This window comes from Phasianus colchicus, chromosome 20, assembly GCF_987193195.1.
Source record: "Phasianus colchicus chromosome 20, bPhaCol1.hap1.1, whole genome shotgun sequence".
In the NCBI taxonomy this organism is placed as follows: Eukaryota; Metazoa; Chordata; class Aves; order Galliformes; family Phasianidae; genus Phasianus; species Phasianus colchicus.
The window spans coordinates 4,348,951-4,367,467 of record NC_143455.1 but is presented as its reverse complement, the minus strand read 5'-3'; the positions used below and the strand labels follow the sequence as shown (position 1 = coordinate 4,367,467).

At 42.3% G+C, this 18,517-nt stretch overlaps 1 protein-coding gene across 12 annotated transcripts in view; it reads right to left on the bottom strand.

Annotated features, from left to right (window-relative positions):
• The window catches only part of TNRC6C (trinucleotide repeat containing adaptor 6C), an 86,702-nt gene that overhangs the window by 12,836 nt on the left and 55,349 nt on the right, over positions 1-18,517 (bottom strand). For 5 of the 12 annotated variants that reach the window (XM_090122058.1, XM_090122059.1, XM_090122049.1 and 2 more), the window contains 10 exons: positions 12,581-12,790; positions 11,201-11,367; positions 10,234-10,365; positions 9,474-9,531; positions 9,120-9,265; positions 4,187-4,360; positions 2,786-2,932; positions 2,239-2,358; positions 879-962; positions 333-564 (listed from right to left, as the gene is read on the bottom strand). In XM_090122058.1, coding sequence (XP_089978184.1) covers positions 333-564; positions 879-962; positions 2,239-2,358; positions 2,786-2,932; positions 4,187-4,360; positions 9,120-9,265; positions 9,474-9,531; positions 10,234-10,365; positions 11,201-11,367; positions 12,581-12,790 — 1,470 coding nt within the window. The remainder of the gene's footprint in view (positions 1-332; positions 565-878; positions 963-2,238; positions 2,359-2,785; positions 2,933-4,186; positions 4,361-9,119; positions 9,266-9,473; positions 9,532-10,233; positions 10,366-11,200; positions 11,368-12,580; positions 12,791-18,517) is intronic. The other 7 variants (XM_090122052.1, XM_090122055.1, XM_090122053.1 and 4 more) reach the window with 5 other exon arrangements.

Here is an 18,517-nt window from a genome sequence, read left to right as displayed (position 1 = left end):
ACGCACTGACCAAAGCTGATGATTCACCAGTCCTGATTAGAGTGGAAAGGAGATTTCAAGTGACTGTTCATAGATAATATCTGTTCATTTTAGATTTTAGTATTAAATTCACGAAGGGCTACGTACCTAGATAAGTAATTAGCAAATCTTCTGTTCTGCAAAGCATTCAGATCGCTAGCATCAAAACCACAGCTTTGTTTAGCCATTTCAACAATATTTAATACGCATTTCTTTTATATTTATTACTGTAGAGCTCGTACTGAAGGATAAAATAATGACAAACACTCCCTCTGCCTTTTGCATATGGAACTGCTTTGAGGAAGGACACATACCAAGAGGGTAAGGAGCAAAGGTGTTCGGTGAAGACTGTTGCTCTTTGGTCTGCAGGTCAGGAAGGCCGGGAGCCTGGGGATGGGGTGAAAAGCTATCCATGGCTGATTTGCCTGCAGAGGGGTGCAAAGATAGATGTGGAGGGGGAGGCTGCTGCTTCATAAGCAGGGCCTGGGCCAGCTGGCGCTGGTGCTGCTGGATCTGCTGCTGCATGTTATTGATTGTACGTGCAACCTGGCAACAAAAGAGAACAAATCAGTAACTGCTCGATTCGCAATGACTTAAGATTTCTTATGGCTTTTTCTACCCTTAGATAGATCTCTTTACAAATAAAAACAGACTGAATTAAGTGCTGAAGAGCTTTCCTCCAACAACTGAGTGCTGTGAAGTAGCTTTATCCCCCCAGCACTCTTACCCTCCCACTACTCAAACCATGCACTCTATTATTGTTTCTAAGGATGCTCTAACTGGTTTGGTATCGTGTTCCATCTCTTTAAGCTTTTGAAGCCGAACTCTGATGGTGGAACTGAATTGGCAACCAAACCTACTTGCTGCTCCTGTTGTCTCATGGGTCCGGAAACATTACGCTGAGCCTGTAACATCTGCTGCTGGATTTGTAAACGTTGGTACGCCTACGGGATGGAAACCAGAGGTCAGAGACTCTAACATATACAAGAATCCTAAACAAGCTTGCCTGAGCTGATCTGGTATGATACACAATAAGGAAGAAGCATTGGAGTTCTCTGAAAACACACAATGAAGCAAATGTAATGATCTTGTTAAGAACATATTACAAAATGCATTTGTTTAAGTTCAGCATTGTTTCTCTTTAAATCAAACAGGCTACTGAGTAAGTTCACCAGCAATAAGGATTCATTCAACACAGGAATGTGTTTTCCTTCTGAAAAATGTGCCAAACAAAGGACAAAATAACACATAAGATTATAAAGTTATCCAAACTGGGTAAATATCAACAGTTATTTTGTATTAGTTGTTTTTTTTTGTTGTTGTTGTTCTGATAGCACACTGTATTTCACTGGTTGTGTGATTTTACTCCAGAAAAATCCTGCAACTTTATTGTCATTCACTGGGCAAGGTATCATTTCCCTGAATCATCTGAATTCAAAATCCAAAGGAGTTCTGTACAGGTATTTCCCAAGTAGCTTTGTACTGTCCAACCAATGTCATGGCATGAGAGCAGTGCTGTGCTGCTCAAAACTGGGACATATGGTCAGACATGAAATACCAAATCTTGTTACTAAGAGAAGAGTTAGACCAGCACATGACATCAGTAATGAAGGTAGTCTGTCAACCACAATTTTATATTTAATACAAGCAAACACTAACAAACTGCTAGCACAGAATACAGCTTTTAAAGAGACCCATAATATGTGATTAAATAAAACATACATGTGCAAATGTAGCAAAGACACAACTTTCCAAAAACAAGCAGTCCTTACGGCGTGATTAACATTCATACCATTAATGACAGGAACTGCACCACGCACTTTATTGTCTAGTGAGGTAATGGAATGCAGTTCTTACATAACTCAGGTGAATGACACTGCCAAGCTTTCTGTCTTGTTATGTTGTGACACTAATTTCCCAGTTGGTCAATGAGTTGCACGTGTTTGACTGTAACAGGCAGATTTAGTGCTGTTTGATAATATACAGTTGCAACAAGACTTTTTAGTTCCCCTGATATGCTGTAAAGGATAATTATTCCACAAAGCCTGAGGCAAAAACCATGGTTTTGTTTCTTTGAAAAGGAGCTCTTCCAAAGAAATCACTATCTAATTGCTTTAAATATCTGCCATGTCCGTTTAAAGATTTCATTGCTGCTCTCTTATTTTACCTTCATGCATTCCATTCACACTTAGAGCTTACTTGCCAGGTTTTCACACTTACCAGCTGCAGCTGATAGAGCTGGTTCAACATCGTCATATGCTGAGGATTAATTGGCGAGGTTAATAGTGCAGGGTTGAGACCAATGTTTTTTGCTGCAAACTGCAAAAGCTGTGCTTGAACCTAAGGAAGAGCAGTGTATTAAGCACTGTTTATTCACTTTTAACGCTGGTAGCTTGTAAGATGTAAGAAAGAGTCACAAGGCATCAGCTGAATAATATTACTATTGTATAATTGAGTAATAAATCATTAAAAAAATAACAACAGGCTCTAAGTAGTTCTTAGTAACAACACTCACACGTGCATTTACAGAAAGGAGAAGAGAAAAAAAGGGAATAAAGCCCTCAGCTTTCCAGGAACACTGCCTTCTGCAAAAAGGAGCGAGAGGATCTGCATACACAGATTACACACAGGGAAGAACATTTCACCATGTAACATGCTTAACGGCTGCAGAGCCTCAGGATCATCACTGAATGAGCGTGCAGAGCAGAAATCACATGGGAGAATTCTAGGAAAAGGGAGAACATAAGGCTGGAAGCTCCCATCTCACCTGAGGGGATAGAAACTGAGGCACTTGAGCACGAAGACTAGGCTGGGATGAATTAAGAGGTTGCACTGGCGGTTGCTGCGGCTGTTGCATGGTCCTGGCTTGTGCTGCTCCGCTATTGCCAAACATACCCAGATTGCCACTCGGTATCTGCAACAGGACAAAAAGACATCAGCCTTGAAACACTTCACTCAACATAGAAGCTCAGAGTTCCTCATTTGTGCAGCCTTTACCCCCAGTGACTGGCACAGAAAAAGAATCCAGGACTTTTCTGCGGGAAGCCTTGTTGATAACAAGGCTCAGAATCGGGGACTGCAAGCTCTACCATACACCCAACAACACCCCAAACCTGCCAAAACTTTGTACTGTGTCAGAACAAAAGGCAGCTGAAGGTGAAGATCTCTTCTATAAGGATGCATAAGGCTGGAGGTCACAAGATGAGCAATGAAAAGAACTCACAAAAATATTTGTAATTATGCAGGAACGAACAGGAGAATGAAGTCATTAAACTCACATTCTAGTCGTTAAGTTATCTAGGCAGTTTTTATACATATTCATTTTACAAACCCACTGATAATAGATGTGCTATTAGAGCTGCCTCCACTTCTGATATGGGTAATGGGTTGTAAGTGCTGAACAAGTACTGCCTTTAGGAAACTAACTTAGAATATACATAATAGAAGCCACAATAGAACAATATATGTATACATATATATATATTTCTTTTTCTTATTTTAACTAGTACTTCAATTTATACAGCAAGATTAACTTCTACATAAACAAGAGTAGTCCATGACCTCTCCATCTCATTCTGTTTACGAATCTTCCCCTTCACCTCCTCTCCCTTCTCCTGTCCTTGCATTGTGTTCTACCCAGGGGCCAAAACTTCCCTCCTGCACGATGCTGCGTTTGACCAGAGAAAGCACAGCTCCTTTCCTACCACCTGTCAAAGCTGGGAGCTGCCTTGACATTTATGACATGAATAAATAAAACCGCATCACTTCTCACCCATCTCATCACTGAATAATTACTCCAGCCAGGAAAGATGAATTAGAGCAACGTCTCTGTCTTAAAGTCTGTGACAATTAGCAGTGCCTCAAAAAAGAAACCTCACATCAATCAAGGCTGAGCTACACTGGGGTTTGCTGGTATAAATCCGTAACACTACAGCCTCTTCTCAATGGATGCGTGTAATTAGCAGGCTAATTACAACCAAGCAGTTGTTTTATGTCCTATAACGTGAAATGTTTACACAGCAGGTAGCTTCTTCACTGATATTTCAAGTGAACAAAGACTTTGTGTGCATTTTTCAGTTCAAAGCCTCATTTCCAAGGGGAAGGGACAGGCGCGAGCTGCGAGTCCGAGCGCTGCAACTCAAGCTGTGACCTCTCTGAACAGCCTTACCTGTCGAGAAGAATTCAAGTTTTGCATGCCCAGCCCTGAGGCAATCCCGCCCAGGGTCTGATTAGGGAGTGCACTGTTTGAAAGGGGGAGCTTCAGGCTTGGTGAAGGCAAAAATGGTGAAGTAGTGGGCTCTTCCACTAGGCCGCCATCCTGATTGGAGAAAGAAAGGGTGAGCTGCGTGCAGTGCCCGGGAGTGAGCAGCACACAGAACAGTTGCCCATGAGAATATAAAGGGGCGTGGATGAGCAAAAATAAAAAAAATGTGTGTATATTAAAAATAATAATAATTAAAAAAAAAAGAGATATGAATGATGGGAATGAAAAGCATGGGGTGAAGGAAGAAGAGAAAGAGAAACAGCATTAAGGTACTGTTTTTCTTTACTTTGTCGCAATTAATCCACAAATGCACAACCACCCTCTTCTACCTCCCGGCAGGAAAGGAGGGCTCGAGCCACCCAGAGCTAACACTGGGATGGGGAGAGACCTCACAGGGTTTGGGGAGGTCTGCATTACTCTGCTGAACTCCCAAAGCAGAGCACAGACAGGCAGTGCAGTGCTCCTGCTAACCCTGACAGGCTCGATACGTGAACCTGACACCAGCCTGCATTTGGTTCCACATCACAGCTCTGTTTGTAAGAAAACATTTTTGCATTAATCCCCTTTCCTAACTCAGACACATGAGCCTCTTTTAATATTCTCACAGCGGTGACTTATTAATATCCAGTCTGAAACACTACCGGCACCCACGGAGCACAGATACTTAAAACCAATACTGATGATGTTGTCTGTGTGGCTGTGCTAGGAAAGCCACGAGGGCACTGCCCAAACCCCCAGGAGGAGGCACGTAAGGAGCAGCCTCCTAACAAGGCTGCAGGGAACCAGGGTTGAACACGGATGTGATGCAAACAACGCAGCCCCTGTGGGGGGCAAACAGCATAGCAGAAAACACAGTACATCCCATAATCCCCAGTCTAACAGGTAGCTATGTGGGCAGCACTGTGGTGGGGCAGTCAGCTCTGTCTCATGCTGGGCTTTGATGTGTGGGCAGCCTGCAGCAGGCACCATCAAACAGTGCTGGTTACAAAGCACGGCTCCAAAAGCAGGCAGAGAGCAAAGCTCTTTCATTTGCAGTATACCAGACTGGTGTTTTTCAAGCAATGTTTTCAGTGCAAAGAAAGGCCTTTGTATAGGTGGGGAGTTAGGTTAGATCAGTCGTTAAATCCAATCCTCCTTTGTTAGCAAAGCAGCCCTGTCCTCATAGCAGATAGCCAAACAAACGGCCTCATGCAGCAGGGATCTCAGGGAATTTCACGTCCTAAGATAATCTTGAGAAATGCATTTTCAACAGTTCTCCTTTGATGCAAACAAAGTTTCTCTGCTACCAGGCACACTGACACTTGACATGCTATCTGACTGTCCTAGGGGGACACTGACATTTTCTAATGATATCCCCAAGGCCTTTCAGCTCAAGATATTTTACATTCTACTGGACATCAGTCACACTCTACAAACAACTGCAGCCTGCATGACAGTAACAGGTTCAAGGATTTCTGCTCTGATCACAGACATGTGTTTCCAATTCTGCCCCTCTCTCTTTAAAGTGAAAATCATTTCAAGCTCCGTGTGCTCTCTCTTTCAGGTGCCATTGTTTCCTTTGTGAACAGAACTGCTGACCAAAAGAGACCAATGCAATCCCTTCCCATGCCCCAGATTACTCAAATATCATCCCACTGATATTCTTTTTCCTCCTTCTGGAATGAGGCACTGCTGGAGGAGGTGAAGGACAGCCATGCTAGAGATTTGGGCATCTGATTTCTGCTCTGGACCACCGTCACCTTGAGCATGTTTTCTGGCTGACCTACAGCACGTGTCTTTGGTTTTGTTTCTAACACATTGTTTGCATTCACTCGGGTTTGATTTTCTGAATTTTACTTAATGCAAGAGGCAGACTGCTGCACAACTCTGTGCCCTACAGCTGGGGCCAAAAATCAATTCACTTCACATCAAGTATTCAGCCATTCTCAATCCAGACCAGGTGATACCTTCACTCCAGACAGTGGCTCGTTACCCATTATTTTTCAGACTTTTTCTGCACTATTTCTTAAAAAGTAGTATTTTCTAACCCAACTTTTCCTGTCATCTCTCTTCAGTGATGCTCTCACAAATGGATGTTACATTTCTCCCTGAGGTGAAACAATTCAGCAACCCTCCTGCATATGAATTGTTAAAATGATGCTCAATCCAGCACTGCATTTAACTTCATGGAAAGGACTTGACACAGCTGCACAATGCTACCAGAGGCAGTATTTCCTTCTACATTTATTGAACAAAATGCACCGCCCTTATGCCCAACAAAACATTACTTTCAGGACACTGGAAGGTCTCACAACAGTTCCATGTACAAGATATGACAGAATGCAAGCACTGTTAAGATATTTTGGTGCTACGAGCTATGGGCAATTTAGCAGAGGATTCCTGGATGCCTTGGCAGTCAGCTGCCCATAACAACTGTCACTTCATGAATGAAGGACCTCAAAAAGCGGTCCTGCATAAGGATGAAATACCTCATCTGTTATCCCAAAGACAAAAAAACTGACACTGAGGAGCGACAAGTGGGACCAGAATGCGAGGAAGAAGCTGGAAAAAAATCCAGCAAACGCTATATTTGAACTAGAAACAAGAGAACAGTGCAGACAAGTAGAGTGTTTGTGGAAAACCATGACGGCAGTCAACAACCACCAAGACTTTTAAACCTTAACAGCAGAGAAACAGAGCAGATTGAAGACCAAAACAACAGTGAAAGGGGCTTAATTTTCAAGGAGAGAATTTCCTACATGCTCAAGAATTTGGGAGGATATTTGCAAGCAGCACCAGGCCAAGGAAGATAGGATTCTATGCTGGTGATGTGTGAGAAAGCATAAAAAAGAGAAGGTAGAGAAACAAAGTAAAAGACAAAATAAAATCTACCAAACTTGAGTTCTAGTGCTCAGGAGTGCCTCCAAGACCAAGCCCAGTTAGTTTCAGAAAAGAGCCAATGAAACACAACAGGCTTACTTCTGCTATCCTTCAGGATGCTGCCAGGAACACCTTACATGCATTTCTTACAAACTTGATGTCTCCAGAAGACATCATGTAACGTCTTCAAGCAAACCTGATGCCTAAGCACAGCATGCTTGCCACCAAGTATAAAATAACGTGGCTGAGATCACGTATCAGGGTACTGCTAGGCTGGATTTTTGTTTTCTCAAAGCCACTGGATTTTCTCCTTTCTCCTTTTATGGTGCTACAGAGCAAGGTAATTTCCTGAAAAAATAATACAATTAACAAAGCACTGAGTGCCAAAGACTGACTCTGTGTGACACAGAATAAAGAATACATGAATTAAGTGCTTACAGAATCAGCTGATTGAGGCAGCACTGAGCACAGTAACCTAGCTTATAACTTCTTGAAGAAGAACCTTGCATAACTCATGGAAGACCAAAGCTGAGGAAAAGATAAGGGCAAGACAACAGGTAAAATAAGGAACATCAGCTAGATTGTTTTGTGCAGCTGTGGCACCAACCACGGAAAAGATGACCTCATCAGAAAGAGAGGCAGCCCCAGGTTTGTGCTCTGAAGCATTACCCTGAAGGGCAAAAAGGCTCTGGAAAAGAGCTACTCCAGTATCATGAGATGTAAATACAGAGAGAATATCATAGGGGAAAAAAATCTATTCTTAGTGAAGAAGCTGTATTTGTTTAATTCACTTAGCAAGTTGCTCAACACTAACAAATATAGTTTGGGATTATTTCCTTTGTCATATTAAAGTCACTGTGACAGATTATGCCTAGACTGACAGATTTTACTTGCTGTATGAATACTAATCATTCTAGTATTCCCTTCTCAATACCTGTGTTTAACATATGTTTCCATAATTATGTGTTATGCTGCACATAATACACCCCTCCCTTCTGCAATAAATGTGCTGCACAAGATATTGCTATTTAAGAGAAGAAAATGGCATGCATGCACTAATTCTGTGACCTCCATGATGAGAGGGATCTTTCAATTAACACACTCATTGAGGTTGGACACAAACAAATAATTGGTTACTGTTAAGAATGAATTTTAAGTGGCAGGAAGAGAAAAAGAAGAGCCAGGTAAAGCCTCACATAGTAGGGAGCAAGGCTATGATGGACATACAGTGATACCTAGTGTCCTAGTGCAGTGCCAGGCTGATTTTCTTAATACAATACCTGGGATCTGTCACAGCTCACACCTTAACTTCAACCGTAATGCTATACTTAACACTGTAAGAAGGATGGACAATTGGAAAGAATGATTATTCCTGGCCAGCATAGATTTTAATACAGTCTGTTAATAAGACTACCTATCATTCTGTCTCACATCCTGTAAACAGCTTATGTAAAGTGAACTGGTTTCAGCACAGCTTGTAAAAAAGGCACTGCTTTCTGCAACTGAAAAATAATATCAACTTTTACAGACATTTCAGATAACTCACGAAATAAAGACTGGCACCACAGAATGCTCACTCCTCATGAACAATTCTGGGTGGGAGGGATTCTGAGGTGTTTTGCTGAGTCTATTTGTAGGGCACTGCGTCAGGCTGTCACTCCCATTTCCTACTGAAGATCTGGCTGCACTTTTCCCTACGTTCTGTTCTTCAGGCACTTTGAATCTTGGACACCACTGACGCCTCAACCCTCATTCATTGCACAATGAAAAAGTGCAATGAAAACTGGAAAATTTGTCATATGTGACCACAGAAAAGGAAGCTCATCTGAGAAGCTGTTTACGACTGCGTCTGCTCTTTGACTTAAAAACACCTCAGCTCCTCATTCCTGACTTTTCTAAAATACTGAAGCATTCAGTAGGATTCAATGGTGTTTCTCCAGTGTACAGTCTTAACCTGTGTATCATACTTCTGACCTACCTTGTCAAGGAAGGTGGGGCGGTCCATGGAAGACTCTTTGGAGATTGGTGGTGGGCGGCAGCCAAGGGGTTTGGTGACCATTCCATTATAGTCGGTCACTCCCATTCCACGCTTGTCCATTTCCACCTTCTTTTCCAGCAGAGCACCTTCAGAGAAAAGGAAAAAAACACTTTCAAGAAGGTGGCACAAAGACTGTGAATTTGCCAGCATCAGTGCTTCCTGTTTACAAAAGCAAAAACCCTCAGTAAAAGCACGTCATCCAACTGAACTGGACAAGATCGAATTCTCAGAATCATGAATTTTGGGTATGTTGCATTAAAGGAAAAAAAAAAAATCAGCTGCAGAGACACTTACTCATGGCCTGATCGAGATTCATATTGTTGCTCTTCAAGGCCTCTTCCGCTGGTTCTCTCTGTCAAAAATACAGATCACGTTAAGAGAAGAACTAATTGTGCTTAGAAGATTTCAAAGGAAATTGAGAAAACACATCATAATTCTGGATTTAATATTTACTCAGTGACACAAATGTCTGCATGTATTTTTCTTCTGCTTTAATAATTCTCAGAGCAGTTCAGTTTGTTAAGTGTGTACCACTTCTACAAGGTCATGTCACAGTCTTCTGCTATTCCAATTTCTTCCTGTTTTCTATGGTCAACTTAAACATTACTACTATGTGCCCTTCCTTAAAAATACAGCTTTATTCTCATTTCATCTATTTAATAAGGAATTGTTACCGAATTTCAAAGTAACACCATAAAACTCTCAGTTTCCTAAGTTCTATAAACATCATCAAGCAATCTCAGAGAGCACTCTGCTAGCTTATCCTGAAATTGAAGTAAATTTCTAATTGTGTAACAGAACTGCTTCCCAGTCTGAAGAAGACGTCATATTTCTGTAGTTACAGTCTGAAACACTGAAGAACAGTAAGTTCAAGCTCCCCACCCCTGGAGGTATATCAATGGATGTGGCTGGACAGCCTGGTCTGGTGGCTGGTGACCCTGCACACAGCAGGTTGTTGAAAGCAGATGAGCATTGTGGTCTTTTTCAACCCAGGCCATTCTACGATTCTAACAACAGCTAAGCCCCAGGCTGCTGAGCTATGAGCACTACTCACAGGGAAGCCCATATCTGTGAGCTGTTTTATCAGGCGGTTCATGATCCAGGCCTCATCTTGCTTGCTAGATGTCTTCATGCCCTTGGTAAACAAGCAGGAGATTCCATTAACGGTTGGCTTCGCATACCCGTACTAGTGAGATGTAAATCAAGTACACAAGCAGTTTTTCTTGTTAATAGTACATACTATTGCAAGATATATCAGTACATTAATTTAAAAAGTATTCAGAACCCTACAATCATTACAACTTTTTTTCCCTTCCCCTACAAATTATCCAAACTCTACAATCATCATCAAACCCCATCTCTGTTCAACAGGTGTTCCATGTACCACTTCCTATTTGATTTGATGACCACTGAATTAAGGCCACCTTTGATTTAAGTATTTCATGGTAATCTCTGGCAGAGAACCACAATGAAATAAAAAAATCTGACAAGCTTGATTGAATCATTATGCTGATCACAGCCTGCATTGGGTAACGGAGTAATAAGTGGACTGATTAAATGCATTCCCAATTTCTTTAATTTCCAGGTTTCCCTTGTCCTGAAAAGAGGTACATGCAACAGAAGCCGTCTGTTACATTACTGGGTATGATCCTGCTTAAGCATGGCATCAGTACAAAACTGCTTCATTCTCATACCTATACAAACCTTAAAGTTATCTACTTGTTTCTCCAATCAGAAAATAGATATTTTTTGCTGAACTACTCCATCACAAACTACTGTTTGTTTTCTAGCACCACACAAAGTGGCTGAAGGCCACTGATACATCATCATTTCATCAGGCTTGCCCTGGAAATAAGGTAAGCTGTACTCCAACATGGAAGCAGTGAGCTGTGTTTGTGTTCTGGTGCCAGGGGTACATTTACTGCCAGATGTAATGCAAGAGAAAATCTCTTACAATGGATTCCAGAAATGCTGCACTGTACTTCTACTCATTCCCAGAGACTATCTTTATTTTTTCTCACCTTTTGAAGTCCTTTCTTTGGGGCATTCCCCCAGGAATTACAGGAGGAGCTGCTTTCTTGTGAAGCAGTATTATTCCACATATCTCCTTCTTCATCTTCCCACTGACTAGTACTGAGATTCACTTCATCCCCACCACTGCCCCAGCCTTCTTGCATAGATTTTGAAGCTGGAGGGAAAGAGGGAGAAAAAAAAAATCAGACCTAATTTGATGCAAATTTTACAGAAATAGACTTTCATACCATAGCCTACATGCTAACGTTTAAGTATTTTCAAGAGATATAGAGGTTCATCAAATAGCTTAATTGGCATTAAATGATAAGGACTCCTCCTTTGAAGCTAACAAAAAAGAGAAGTGCTCTAAATAGAGCTATAGAAGGACGAAGTCCAGCAATGGCAAATCTTCCTTTTAAGAGAGATCTGTGACCCTTCCCGTCTCCTAGGAACAAGGAACCAGAAGTATGACCACACTCTTGTTGTGTACAATTTTGCTTTCAATGAATCTCACAATTTCAGCCACCACATTCTTCCACTGAACAAAACCAAACTGCAAGGTTACTAATGGCCAGAAATTCATTCACATCACAGAAGAATGAGGTCTGAAAGGAGCAAGCAGGCTGCAAGGAACACTGTGCAGTAAGTGACAAGGCTGTGTCAGCTCAATCTGTTTTACTGTTTATTCTGCTTAAAGCAGGGATTACTCATTCTCAGACCTCTCCTTCTTCTTTTCAGGTTTTCTGGGACTTTTAACTATCTCTCACTGCAGCATTTAGCAGCAATAACACTTAAAGACTATCACAGCCTCAACATTAGTTTAAAACCAGACCTGCAGCCTTCAGGGCAGTTGGAGACTTAAGATTTTTATCAAATAACTTTTGTTAGAAATCAAGAACCAGAAAGCAGCTCATGGTGCTCCTGAGCCTGTGAACAGCTGTAACAGCTGAAGCAGATATCCACTCTTTTAGTGTGACAGATGAGTGACATTATGACCAGTCACTTTCATGTGCTTCTCCTCCTACCAAAGTTGATCCTATCTCAACTGAGCTCAGTTTCTTCTCACCCTAATGCAGGTTTCTTTCAGGCATTGGTCACACAGTCCTGCAGTTTCCTTTTTTCCTATGCCTGTTATTTACACTGTACTGTCCTTAAAGAATGCAAAAAATACCCTTAAAGAACACACTTAAATTTACTGGATGAGTTAAATTCATGCTTTTAAATGAAGCTGGTATCTGGAATCACAGAAGTTGAGAGACCTAGAGGAGTTCTGAAAATGAAATTAAGAAATCCTGAATTAAACATACAGGAGAACGAGAAGCCACGCTGGCAGCAGCAAACACCTCTGCCTTCTTTTCATCCCCACCCCGTGATGCCCACACACCTACCTGGTTTGCACAGTGCTGGGGCAGCAGCTGGAGTGGCTGTTCTGCCGTAGGTCCCCGCTGGCTCAGCAGGGCTCTCTCCCCACCCCGTCCCACTGCTGGGAGGTTTCCCCCATGCCGACGTGCCGTTATCGACTGCAGCAGAAGGGGATGATGGCTCTCCCCAAGAAGCTTCGCTCTTCGTGTGGACGTTAGGCATTTCTCCCCAGCCTGCTGGAGCGAGGCAAGGAGGAAGAGTGATGAGAGGTTTCTTTTGTCAGTCATTTCAAAGTCGGACAGTAATAGAGTAACTGCAACTAGTTACTCTAACTATAATTAGTAACTCTGCTATGAAGAAAGGCTGAGGAACTGGGATTGTTTAGCTTGGAGAAGAGAAGGCTCCAGGGAGAACTCATTGTAGCCTCCTAATACTTGAAGGGAGAGTATAAACGGGAGGGGGAATGGCTGTTTGTGAGGGTGGATAGTGATAGGACAAGGGGAATGGTTTTAAACTGAGACAGGGGAGGTTCAGGTTGGATATTAGGAGGAAGTTTTTCACACAGAGGGTGGTGAGGCACTGGAACAGGTTGCCCAAGGAGGTTGTGGATGCCCCATCCCTGCAGGCATCCAAGGCCAGGCTGGATGTGGCTCTGGGCAGCCTGGGCTGCTGGTTGGGGACCCTGCAGGTAGCAGGGGTTGGAACTGGATGAGCATCATGGTCATTTTCAAGCCAGGCCATTCTATGATTCTATAATAAAATAGATTTTAAAATCTCCTTGGTTTAGTCTCGAAAGTCCTTCTCTTTGCTCACACCTTGTATGCAAGACATTATTTGCTTGCTAACACTTTCAACATAGACTACTTATGTAGATAACACTCCTTAAAGCTCTTATTACAGCTCCTGGCTGACTGTGTTCACTGCCTGCCCCTTCTCTGAGGCTCAGTGCAGTAATCAATGAGTGTGTTGTTTTTTGTTTTTGTTTTCTTTACAGCAGAGCTAGACAAGACTGCAATTAGAACGAGGACTGGCAGGTAGCAGTCCCTGCTTTCCTGCAGAGTATTACTTTAACTCATTAAAGCTACTATAAAGAAGCTGCTACATACACATAAGCTACTATAAAGAAGCTGCCTCGGTCTGGCCTGAACGTAATGCGCTTAAATCCATGTGCCACCAAGCTTAGTGCTGGAGCTGTGTGTGCCAGGAACTGCTTCTGCAACCTACAGAGGAACTCACAGCAATACAACAAGGTTTTTTTGTCCCAACGTTTTGTGCTGTTGTTGTTGTTGTTGTTTTTAACCATTCTTTTGTTGCACGCGGGAGTTCAGTAGTTTTGTTGAACATCAGCACTTGAGAAAAGTGGTTTTGGAGCTGAATGTTATTTAAGTGCATGTGTTTTATTCCAGTGAATGAAGGCCCTGCCTATCTGTAGCTTCTGGCTCACAAAACGGACACAGGACTAGTTAAGAAGGAAACAACTCAGCTCACGAAATCAGCCTTAAACCAAAACCCATGTATGAGAAAGGCAAAGTGTAATAAGCTGTAGACTATAAATTCCAAAGAACTGGTCCTGCTGCTGCTCTTTAATTAACACTGAATTTCGAATGAAGACCACAGACATGCAATGTCCAAGTTAAGTTCTTTAAATGCACTGAGAAGTAACATGGGATTACAAACAACAAAGGAGATAGGCTTCATTGAAAGATGATGCTTGAAAGTACCCAACACCAAACAAAACATATCAAATAGAAGTTTTCATACTGTCTCACCAGATCAAGGTCAGTGCAGGAACTAAACAAATACAAGCTGAAGGATGCTGAGTGCTGCGAAGACATGCCAATTCTAGCTCTATTTTCCCCTCTGAGGTAAGGAGCTCTCTGCTAGCATCACAGTGTTACCTTTGTATGGCTCTGCTTTACAATCTTAACAAGGAAGGTAAGGTTACATATTCAAGCAGATGCTAAATCCTGAAGTGGAAAGAAGATACTTGCTTCGCAGCCTCCAGAAGAGTCGTTTGTAAACGAGGTTTTTCCTGGATTTTTACATCTAGTGTGAGTCGTATCTGAAACAGACATCAGTTCAAAGAGCCTGCACTGCAGTCCCAGTGCAGCAGATCCCAAATGTTATTGCAGAGGGCTGAAGCAACACACAGAGCTACTTCTAAGCTCCCTTACACAGCCCTAGGGAAGCCAAACACCTTCCTAACAGTCTCGAATCTGAGCTAGTCTTCCACTTTCAAAAAATTCTTACTATTTTCCCCTCTGAAAACAACACACATGTAAGGCTTTCCTAAGAAAAAGCCCCATGCTTTTAAAATAAAAAACAAAACTACAAACAAATGGCTCTGCATGAACGCTGTTCTGCAATAGGATAAGCTCTGCTAAAGGGCTCCTTGGCAAGAAAGTGAAGCATTAATACTGCAGTTTTTCAACTGTTAGAATTGCAAGAAACAAAGAGATCACAGTGAGTAATGAATATGGCCACATTGGCAGAGTTTCGTTTTATAGAAATAAAAACATAATTAACATTGGGCCTCAGCCAACAGGAAATCCTCAAGGGAAAGTGAAATGTTAACTGAGTTATGGCAGGATGCAGTTGTTTTCCCTCAAAATAGCCCTATACCCATTTGGAGGATAGAAACTGTTCTCCTTGAAGTCATTTGGTCTGTGATATACAGCAGAGTGTATGACTACAGTGCAGGCAAACTGAAGCACGAGAGCCTTATGCAGATGGAGATGGAAGAGATTCAGGAGAAAAAAAAGATAGGGTATCATTAGTCTGCTCACTCAGCGAATAAACAAGCCGCAGCAGTGTGTACTCATGTATGCACCCACAGGAAGGTTCCTGCACCCTTTAACCTCAGCTCCCACCTCCTGCAAGCTTCATGCAGTGGGGCTCAATGCCTTCTTGCATGGCTCTGCACTGGGGAAGCTCTTACTTGGTTCTCAGCGAGGCCGTGGCTGCATGACAGCAGAGGACAGGTCTCTCATAACACCTGGCCATCCCCCAGAACAGAACTGTCAGAGAGCTCAGTAGCCACAACGGGATTTTAGGTTCTAAAGGAGTGCCCTAAAGCAGCTCAGAGCTGCTCCTCCGGTTTCCAATCCACTCTGATGGAAGTTCAAAGGATAATGCACCGCTCCCATCTTTTGCTCCATGGAAATCACAGACTGCAAGTGGCACTGGAGCTGCTGCCAACAGAACAGCAGGAGATGCAGAAGCAGCAGAAGAATTCAGATCTTCGTTTAGATTTTTTCCAAGTTGAACTGCTCATTCTCTAGGCTCTAATTTTCAACATGAAATCTCCATAGGAAAGCCTGCATTACCTTCAGCTGGCTTCCTTGCTCAGATGGAGGCTGGAATCCTGTCAGTCTGCCTGCCCCATATCTCCCCTCACACAGGAGAGCATCCAGCCCTTCTTAGCATTTGCAGGAAAGATCTCTCGCTGTTTGGGATCCAAAAATCTCTTTCTCACTCATCCCTGTTTTGTCACTTTGTCTTTCTAAATAACTCACTGCTGGCTTGGGAGGGAGCTCCTACAACCAGAAAGGAGTACATTTATCACACGATCTATCCTGGTTCTTGTGTGCATTTATTTACAACACGAAAAGAAACTGCTCAGAGCACAATGCACTGCATGAAGTGCGTACCAACATCTGCTTCCCATCAACAGCTTTTAAGCTCTGCAAAGAATGTTGAGAATTTCTGAGGATGGGTGACAACTCGAATAACAAGGCTGCAGCTTGGCCTGCATTTCTGAGCTAACACAGCATAAACTCCTATTTCAAAAGGAGCTGCTACTCCTTTATGAACCATTAACTAGTTCTGTACAGCAAAATTAAGAGCTACCTCTTGGTTGTCAATGTGTGACTGTGCCATCCTACAGCTACACAGCAGGCTTCCCTACTGAGACAGGCACAGAACGAGGAGTCCTTATTCCCTGAGCCATTCCCTGAAATAAATGATAACCAAGACTGGCAAAGCACATCAGGATCCACGTAGATGACCAAATTCCAATGTTAATACTTGGTTTAAATGCTGGAAGATCTCAGATGAGCATTTACCTATGCCCTAAGGCACAGCCTTTAATTATACAATCAAGTTTTGCACAGAAATAATGTACACAGAACAGAACCACTGTTGGATAAATGTGTCTTTGGTTCACAGAAGCATCCTGGCTACAGGACTTGTTTTCCCTGCTGCAGAGGTTGGAAAGGTATATTCCCTATCAATGGGAAAGGAAATTGGGGTTAAAAAAAATAACATTACGTGGTATGGCAGCTGTCTGTGAGGAAGGAAAATCACTCATCCCTTACTCCTTTTTTTTTTTAATCCTTTTTTTCTTGCATTCCATCTTGATTACATTCTGAAAGTTGTTCTGGTTTAATATCTTAGAATATCTTATTTCTAATGCAAACCTTTGCAAGATGCAAAATACGGTCATTTTAACCGAGTCATGTGGCATCCTGAGTGGGTGGCTTCAAATTAATATGCATTTCTGACTGCACAAACACACTGCTTCCAAGAAACCCTTCCTTTGCTACCACCTCTGGAGAGGCACTGCTGCACACCAACAGCTTCAGAAACACATGGAATCATCCAAAAATCAGCTTCTGGGGGGAGAACAAACCAACCAACCCACACTAAGAAAGGACACCTTTGCTATAATCCCAAAATGTCAGACCTCGGTTTCATGGCTGCAGGTCTCAATACGAATGAAATAAGTTTAAGATAACTGATGCACGGAGCGTGGCCACGTACAAACCTCTTAGAAGATTCCTTTTTCTGGAGCACATTATTTGACAGAAACAGACATCCTCAACTGTTAAAATATTTGACCAGAGTAAGGAACATGAGACTATTTTTATACAGACATTACATTAACTTTGAATTATTTCACAACATCAAAGAAAAAAAAAAAATGATGGCAATAAAAGGAGGAGAAGAAATCCCGCTTGGAGAAAAGCACAGTTAGAAAGCCAATATTTAAGCACAGCCAAGACAAAACAAGGACTTGGACGCAAAATCAAATGAGAAATATTAAAGAGCACTGCAAGATTGGATTTGAGATGTCTGTGGTTGAGACACAGAACAGGGCTTCCAGTGACATTTATTTAAATACCTCTCCTCTAAACAATTTTTTCTCTGTACCTCCCCCGTATTTTCATTGTTAGCTGCTCATCAACAACAGCACCTTTTCTCTCATTAGAAAAAATCCCATGCTCTTCTCAGACAAACAATGCTTAAAACCTCATATCTGGAACAGAACTGAAGTGGAATGGCTTTTTTCAGCCACCCTGAATATTAACATCTTTAACCAATCCAGCTTGACAAGAACCTCATAAAAGCCCAGCTACAGTCCATGCTTGAGACCTGAAGGATGGAAGAGAACCATTTCTTCACAAACGACAGCAAACAGAAGAAACAGCACCAGTCTGGATTCATGCAACAGCCAAAAAAACATCTGCTGCCAAGAGATAGGGTTTGTAGAAAAGAAACAGATGCTCAGTGTCTAAACAAGAATAAAGACTGAGTAACAGTAACAGCAGATAAATAACAGAAGAGAGGTTAGCAAAAAGGCAGCCAGCTCTCCAAGGGCAGAAGGTGCTAACAAATGGTGAAAGACCTTACAACGAAAATCTGGACCAACATGCCAAGCCTGACATTGGCTAGAGCTTTTCTGACTTTCACTGCACAGCCAGCCAGCCTTCTCTCTGGTGCTACTTACAAAACCAAATCTCTACAGCAAAAAGGTAAAGCCAACAGGTTCACCCAGACGCACGGTGCATCTGCAAGCACACTGCAACTATTCTTAGATCCATCGGAGCAGCACTGCCAAAAAGGTGACGGCAGGCAGCAGAAATTGGCAGAAACAGAAAATACCGTGGCTGTGTCTGGAAAGAACTGGAAATAAGGAGTTTGGACTTTGGAAAGGTGTCTGCCAGGTTCTATGCGTTCTGTAC